Below are 7806 nucleotides of genomic sequence, written 5' to 3' on the forward strand. Positions count from 1 at the left end.
TATTATTAGCAATACTTACACAATACTTATGTAATAGTAAAGTATAAGAATCGTTAAAAAAATGTTTATTTTATACAAAATGAATTTTATCTTTCATATTTGCACAATATATTATATTAACTTAGTCAAGACAAAACATTTGTGTGAATACATGCACTTAAAAATTCATCAAATATATAATCTACAGTTTCCTTGGTTTTAATATTATAATGCAAGATATTTGATAATAGTATTGAAATTTCTGAATGTATATATGAACAATTTTTTCTACTTTTATTGTTACTTAATATAAGCTCATTATTTAAACATTATATTTACACTTAGAACTAATTACTTCAGTCACATATAAACAATATATGGAATACAGATTGAACACTTGCACATGTATGGTTATTCATACAATGTCTCATATTTAAGGATTTCATCGTCCAAACCCACCATCGGAAAGAGATGTTACTTTCTGTTGTATTATTTTACCATAACCACCTCGTCCACTATCAAAGTCTGATCGATATTCATCCCTTACCTAGAATAAAAATAATATATAATGTCATAGATACGTGTCTAAATTATATTACATAAGATACTGATATAAAAAAATAATTACTTGTCCTCCAGTCTTGCCACGGCCATACTGTCTACCTTCTATAAAGCCAGCATCCCAATCAGTTCTGATTATTCTATCATCTAAACGAGTACCATTTATGTATCTCATACAATGCTCGGCATCACACCTTTGATAATATTCGACAAAGCAAAAGCCACATGGTGTTTTCTTGTACTTGTCGAGACCCATAATGATTCGCCTGATGTCGCCACATTTGGAAAACAATTCATATATTTGTTCTTCAGTAGTATAGAAAGATAAATTGCCAACGTACAAAGTACAAGAATTCCTTAAAAGTCTATCTTGTTCAGCCCTCGTACCCTACACATGGAGATAAAAAAATAAGTTATTTATAAAGTCGAAAACTGTATATGTTACACATTTGCATGCAGTTGCACTGATTATTTTTAATTAACTTTGCTTAAATTAAGAATTAATTTTTATTAATTAACTTTTCTTAATTAAATCCTTTCAATTGTTGACACAATATGACGATTAGAATTAAAAATTATAAACGCATGCATCTGTAAGAAACGCAAATACAATTAAAATAAAATTGAAATTATTCACTAAATAGTTTGAGGTTATAAAGTACCTTAAAATGTTGATCACGATAGGAACTTAATTCAACCGACGGCGAACTACCTGTATTTACTTTGATCGACATTTTTCAATGTCAATTAATATTTCACAGTTATAAAAGCCAATTTTTGTTGCAATATAATGCATCTGCAGATACCTACAGAGCAAAAATAAAATACGATCGAAGCTTGTCGAAGTTTGTCGAAACTCGTCGAAGGATAAAGAAAACAACGCAAACGATACGAACAGAAGAAAATGGAAAATTAGATCGAATCCCTTCTTCTTTTCGATGAGTTTTAGAATGCATCAAAACTCAATGACCAATCGATATTCATCTTTTGGAAAAATATGGTATAAGGCATTTGACAATTGGTTCTTTATGCACACAGCATTCAAAAGCCAATGACCACATTCAGCAGACTCAACAATTGAGTGAGCGCTCGTTATTGGTGCATTCTTTTAGAATATCCAATCAGATCTTTAGATCTAGAAGAATGTACCAATAATAGTGAGCTCTCATTCAATTAAAGAGTCCGGCCATTATTGGATGCGTTTGTGAAACGTGCTCGCCATTCACCGTTCTTTTCGTGGGCTCCATTGGGCTTCATTCCAAGTATCGGTAAGATGATTGCAATTTATATTCAATATCGAATGATCGCATACGAGGCAATGATTAAAATTCACGTAATGCTTTATTAACACGTGTGTATTATCGACTCGTTGTTAAATACATGGCGTTAGAATTCTCTTAATCTCGTAAAGTTATTCGGCATATGTCTGTGAATTCCTAACCTAAAAGCACGTCGCGTGCTATGCAAGCTTTCCGCCATTCTTGCGATTCCCTTTCAACGAAAATAATTATTTTGCGGGTAATTATTTAGAATACGCTCCTCGTGATTATTGATGAAATTATACTTATTCGACGCATTTTGATATACGAAACTAGCGGAAAAAAACGCGCATGCTTTTTGAAGATAAGGAAATCGGTCAGATCGACAAAATACAATATCACGTGAGCGATGCAGAGGTCCCAATTTAATTTTCAATTCAGAAATCTCAATCAATATTATTGTGGCCATCGGGATTAAAATTGCATTTAGATTGTTTATCTTTTGAGTGTGGCTTTCCTTGTAGAGCAGAATCTTTTTTAGGTAGCAAGCTAAATAATAATATATTACATCAGCTGATGTAATTTGTTGTTATTTTAATGTCAAAATAATGGGTGCTTTCCAGCTACGACACAAGTTGACACTGTGTAACATAGTGTCCATTAGTGTAAGAGAGAAAATTTTAGTTGTCTTACACTAATGGACACTGTGTTACACAGTGTCGACTTGTGTCGTAACTGGAAAGCACCCAATGTCAGCCTGCTACTTGAGTTTGCTCATGCACTTCACAAAATTACAAATTAGCATGCTTCTGTCATTTTATATCAAAACATGTTCTTATCAACATTTTTAATGATGCCTTTTAAATAATTGTTATGTTTTATTAATTTTAATAGTTGTATATTAATAAAATAATAATTTGTATTATTCAAACATTATATTGCAGGGCTTTTGATACATTAGAAAGTATTGAATAGACAAGCATCATGCAGCTGCAAATTCGTGGAGAACTGCAAACAACTGTTGTTGAATGTGAAGAGAATGAGAAACTAAAACACATAAAGGTATTAATATTTTTTAAATAATATTTTAATAAATATGTCAAATTTCATATCTGAATTTGTCTTTGGATAATAGTGTTAAAAAATGTAGCATTAAAATGATAATCTAGCATTTGTTTACTTTATAATGTTAGAACGAGCATTAATGCAAAAATAATTTGTAAACTTATGTCAAAGAGAAAGTTATTTTTTGTTTACTTTCACTTTTGATAAGTTTACTACAATTATGTTTGAAATCTTTTAAACAAAATGAAATCTTTAAACAAAATTATGATAAAAGATTAAAAAGAAAGAAACCATTTTTACTAACATTATGTTTAATTATTTATAGGAAAGAATTGCTGGTCTCGAAAATATTGAAGATGAGTTTCATCTTTATTGCAATGGAAGTCTGTTAACAGATGATATTTGTGTAAATGAACTTGAATCAGAGGTACTTGAGTTGACTGTACCTTTACGGGGAGGTAAGTTAAGATAGAAAATAAAATACACAAATTTAGATGTGTAGCACATTTTAAAAATATTTAAAAATTTTCAATGTAGATAATCAAAACTGTTGATCATATTTGTATATTGTGTTCATATTTAAAAAAAAGTCTTAATTTTTAAATAAGATATATTTATTATAAAGACATAAACCACAAACAACAGATTGATTATAAAATAACTTTCCTAATTTATAGGTAAGGTTCACGGTTCTTTGGCGCGTGCTGGCAAAGTAAAGGCTCAGACACCTAAGGTAAAGAGATGCTTCATTCTTGATTCTACTTAATTGAATTTAAGCGCTTTAGATTTATTTACAAATGAGAAAATAGTTTTATTTGTTAAATGTATTAAATATATGCCTGCTTTAAAGAAAATTATTTGAGAAACTTTAATTTTATAAATTATCTATATACTTAAAATATGACATATGATTTTACTAATATTAATGTATATTAATAGGTTGAAAAGCAAGAAAAGAGCAAAAAGAAAACTGGCCGTGCTAAACGACGTATTCAATATAATCGTAGGTTTGTCAACGTTGTCCAAACCTTTGGCCGTCGGCGTGGACCTAATGCCAACACAAATTCATAAAAAAAAGTGTTATATATAATTTGTTACAATAAATCCAGCTACAATGCCATAATTGAAACATAAAATGCATATTTTGTAATTGACTACTTAGACTAGGTTATATCTTTTACTCTATAATTTAAGATGCACACAGTCTGAATTTGGTATAATTCTGTTAGGAAAAAAAAAATGAAAAAAAGAAACAAAATAACATTTTGATATGTAGGTACACAGCCAAAGAATTTGAGTTTAAAAATACAGAAAAGTACAATTTTTTATCCTAAAACACGACGGTATGAATGATGTTATACACAAAATTTTGGATTTTACCATTGGGAATATATTTGGTAAAGATATAACTTGCAGAGAACCTGTTCACCGTTGCGACGATTACCAGCCAGGTTCTTTAGTAGAGCTGGGTAGAACCAGTATTAAAGTATGAAAAAAAATAAGATTAATTAATGACTTTTAGAAAGCTATATATCTGATATAAGGCTTTGTAATAGAGAACTTGAATAGAATTTTTTTGTTCAGATATGTTTGCTAGAATTAAGATATACTTTAAGAAATAGTGCTTTCAAAAATAACAATGATAATATTTTGTGTAGATATGAGTTTTAAAATATAAAGTTAGAACTCACTGGAAGGGAAAATCTCACACACACACTTTTCCATAAAATTTATAAAATTTAATTAAAAGATAATCTTTTCTTTCTTTTGTTTGCATAGAAAATTTTTATAGATGGCGGCAAATTTTTGCTCTGTCATATTATTAATGCAAAATTAAACGCATTTTTTAAAATACAATTTTGACTTTTTTTTAATTAATTTTTTTAAGGAGCATGCACATTTTTATAACAAGACCAATATCTTTATGACGTAAGTAATAATACTGTTTTTAAAGACTAATTATATTGTCTAATAAAAACATCTAATTTTTTAAGAAAACGTATGCGGTAAAAAAAATTTTATAATATTTAGTCAGAATTTTATTTGAATTATGAAATGGAAGTAGATCTCTCTCTCTCTCTCTATATTGAGTTAGCCTTTATCTCAGTATTGGTTATGTCGGTCATGTTACGTTTTCTGCTAACAGATCGGTTCAAAAATTTGATAAAAAATTAGAAGTTTGTATAGTTTATTAATGCACGACGAGCCCTAATATAATATAATTTATTTATCAAATTTTCGTACAATTTATATTTTTTCAAATTTTCACGAGAAACGTGAGCAATGGTAATTACGAGATTACATAAATTTCTAAACCTATGTACAAAATTTTATTATGATATTAAATATATTTTTTTACATGTTAAGTTTTTCAAGAAAATTTTGATGCCGTGCGGGCTGTGCGCTGTACCTGCAGTAAAACCAGCAAATCTGTCAGATGACAAAATGTCACCTTACAATAACGAGTCAGGAGTCAAGAAACTAGTTCGACCATCCGAACTACCTATTTACTCCTTAGAAGACAATTATTCTAAGCAAATCCCATGGTAAAGCGCAAGTAATTCCAATTATAATTATTATATTACAAACGGGAGTTTTAATTTATAATTAGAAAATATTTCAATCTTGTGATAGTGTTACTAGAGAAACAGGAAACATTGTACATTCTTTATGAATGCTCTTATAAGAATTAATATTTCTGTCATTTTGTTTTATATAATGTTTATTATTAATTGTATAACAGCACAGAATGTCCTCCTTCGGCTCTAGAACAAAACATTTCTAAAATTCGCAAGTCACTTCAAGCAGTTATGTCAGAATATCAACATTACACTGGTGTTGTCTCGGACACCATCGATACTGGTATTGAACACAGCAGATGTAAGTGTTACCTAGGCATATATTTAAATATGTTTTACAAAATTATTTTATTATCACAATAGTAACCTCACTATTTTACTTGCAGCTCTTTTAGATTATTTACGTGAGGAAAGTAACGTTATGCCACGAATGGGTGCTATTGCTATTGGTGGAATAGCTGGATTAGTGCTTGGACTTAGAGGACGCAAATTCAAGCGAATAATGTATTCTAGCGCGGGAGCTCTTACTATGGCAGCTATCTGCTATCCTAAAAAGGCAGAGGAGGGATTTGACCTGGCCAAACATTACGTGAACGTCGGCTACAATTTTATTTATGGTGGTAATGGACATTGAATTATTTTCAACAAATTATTTTTATATAAACAATCAATATACATTAAAATTATCTATAAAACTAAAGACTGTACACAATTGTCAATATGTATAACACATGAATATATGTCGATGGTTTATTATAAATAATTTCAGTCAAACCGGGTGACAATCGACAACTGCAAATCACAATGCCGGAAATGCCGAAAATGCCAACATCTTTTTCGGAAATTGTAGATTTAGCGATTGTCACAGGTTCAACAGTGGCTACCGCTGTTGGTAGTTTTGCTCAGAACACATACGCATCTTTAAGCGATAACAAGGAGGTAGGATGCAACGAAGAAATTTCTCTATTGCATCGTCCCTCCCTTACACCTTAATGCAACTCCCTTTTATTTTTTTAAAACACTTGGAAAGAAAAGATAGACCAAGAGTGTTATTAGAATTTTGTTTTGCAAATTGTTGATTATTGAAATTAATTTTGCAAAAAATGAAGCAGAAAAGAAATATGCGCTATAAAAGTAGCTATATAAAAATAATTGTAGATTGCAAACGTATTGCCGATCTGTTATGAAATATTGTCATACAAATCTGTTTAAAAATTGCTATGCACTTAGCTTATGTAAACAGCGATCAAGATAAAGTCAAACACGACCACTACGTAACATTTTCTAACACTGAAGAAATCTCCGAACCGATAATTGAAACGCCACCCATACTTTTGACAGATAAACGTACAGATGCTTCAAGAAATTTGTTTAAATGGAAGTAAACTTAGGTGTTTATGCTTGCATTTTCCTATTATATCTTTTGTTGATTTGTTTACTTATGTATTATAATACTCTCATTTTATTCTCTATATGTCAATTTACAATGTTTAATATAAGTGCTATATTTATTTTTTTCCCATTTCTGTGTTTCAGGAAAACAAATCGACAACAAAATTAGACACTAAGCAAGATTAAGAGTTTTGCGATATACACTGTAGCAAAGAATGTACAAAAGTTCTGTTAATAACATTTTAGAAAAATGTTATGAATTATTTGAATAATAAATCATACATTACCATATATAAAACTTTATGTTCAAGCTTATGTTTGAGAAAAGTAATATCTGACGATATATTACACATCCCTTTTAATTGGAAATTTTAATGATATATAAGATAATACATATAAAAAAATATATATATAAAAAAGAACTAAAAATTGCAAGATAAATCGCACGCGTAAGATGATGTGTCAAATGATTTATATTTAATATAAGTATACATAATTTTGGTAGTGACAATCTAATATTTATTTGTGAAAAAGTTTATATAATTATTGTTTATATAAAAAGATCCTATATATTTATCATTAATAATAATGTATGTTTTTTAATTTTTTAACAATACAAAAAAACAATCTATATTAATGATCAATTACTCCTAATGACTAATATACTAATAATTAAATCTCAATAATTTCACACCCTTATAAAACCCTATTGCCATTGATTGATATTAATGAGAAACTTGTAAATATATTTAAAAAAAAAACTAAATTTGCAAAAACATTAGGAGAACATAATCGGCAAAGAGGTTGCGATTATGTACAAGAATGTCCAAGAATTTTTTCAAGTTTGAAAAATTTGATGCATTTCTAAAAATTTTCTGTATTTTTGAGAAATTTGGCAAAAGTCACGAAAATCGACAAAGTATTGAAATATAATTAGGTTTAAGAGAAAGCAAAACATAATACCAAGCATT

General features: G+C 29.0%; 3 protein-coding genes across 3 annotated transcripts; 2 read left to right on the plus strand and 1 right to left on the minus strand.

Moving 5' to 3' along the window:
* Window positions 1–50: 50 nt before the first annotated feature.
* Window positions 51–1451, minus strand: LOC105199436 (nuclear cap-binding protein subunit 2). The gene is made up of 3 exons (XM_011166565.3): window positions 1203–1451; window positions 608–928; window positions 51–526 (listed from the first exon to the last, which is right to left on the minus strand). Exons 1-3 carry the CDS (start codon window positions 1272–1274, stop codon window positions 422–424), a joined length of 498 nt encoding a protein of 165 aa, XP_011164867.1. The 5' UTR covers window positions 1275–1451; the 3' UTR covers window positions 51–421.
* A 339-nt stretch (window positions 1452–1790) lies between these two features.
* Window positions 1791–4000, plus strand: LOC105199438 (uncharacterized). Its single transcript, NM_001304590.1, has 5 exons — window positions 1791–1808; window positions 2744–2861; window positions 3190–3322; window positions 3542–3597; window positions 3804–4000. The coding sequence occupies exons 2-5, from the start codon at window positions 2784–2786 to the stop codon at window positions 3933–3935; spliced, it is 399 nt and encodes a 132-aa protein (NP_001291519.1). The 5' UTR covers window positions 1791–1808; window positions 2744–2783; the 3' UTR covers window positions 3936–4000.
* Window positions 4001–4923: 923 nt separating this feature from the next.
* LOC105199437 (MICOS complex subunit MIC27) lies at window positions 4924–7138 on the plus strand. The gene is made up of 6 exons (XM_011166567.3): window positions 4924–5150; window positions 5232–5410; window positions 5608–5744; window positions 5830–6063; window positions 6213–6382; window positions 6980–7138. Exons 1-6 carry the CDS (start codon window positions 5148–5150, stop codon window positions 7019–7021), a joined length of 765 nt encoding a protein of 254 aa, XP_011164869.1. The 5' UTR covers window positions 4924–5147; the 3' UTR covers window positions 7022–7138.
* The last annotated feature ends 668 nt before the right edge of the window (window positions 7139–7806 follow it).

This window comes from Solenopsis invicta, chromosome 3, assembly GCF_016802725.1.
Source record: "Solenopsis invicta isolate M01_SB chromosome 3, UNIL_Sinv_3.0, whole genome shotgun sequence".
Taxonomy (NCBI): domain Eukaryota; kingdom Metazoa; phylum Arthropoda; class Insecta; order Hymenoptera; family Formicidae; genus Solenopsis; species Solenopsis invicta.

Bases quoted from the DNA above. Each gene is read 5' to 3' on its own strand.
- LOC105199437 (XM_011166567.3), top strand. The intron at 5,411-5,607 runs GTAAAGCGCAAG...ATTGTATAACAG, and splicing joins TATTCTAAGCAAATCCCATG to CACAGAATGTCCTCCTTCGG. The intron at 6,383-6,979 runs GTAGGATGCAAC...TCTGTGTTTCAG, and splicing joins CTTTAAGCGATAACAAGGAG to GAAAACAAATCGACAACAAA.
- LOC105199436 (XM_011166565.3), bottom strand. From the start codon at position 1,274: ATGTCGATCAAAGTAAATACAGGTAGTTCGCCGTCGGTTGAATTAAGT. The intron at 929-1,202 runs GTACTTTATAAC...CTCCATGTGTAG, and splicing joins ATCGTGATCAACATTTTAAG to GGTACGAGGGCTGAACAAGA. The intron at 527-607 runs GTAATTATTTTT...TTTTTATTCTAG, and splicing joins GTGGCAAGACTGGAGGACAA to GTAAGGGATGAATATCGATC.
- LOC105199438 (NM_001304590.1), top strand. From the start codon at position 2,784: ATGCAGCTGCAAATTCGTGGAGAACTGCAAACAACTGTTGTTGAATGT. The intron at 2,862-3,189 runs GTATTAATATTT...AATTATTTATAG, and splicing joins AGAAACTAAAACACATAAAG to GAAAGAATTGCTGGTCTCGA. The intron at 3,323-3,541 runs GTAAGTTAAGAT...CCTAATTTATAG, and splicing joins GACTGTACCTTTACGGGGAG to GTAAGGTTCACGGTTCTTTG.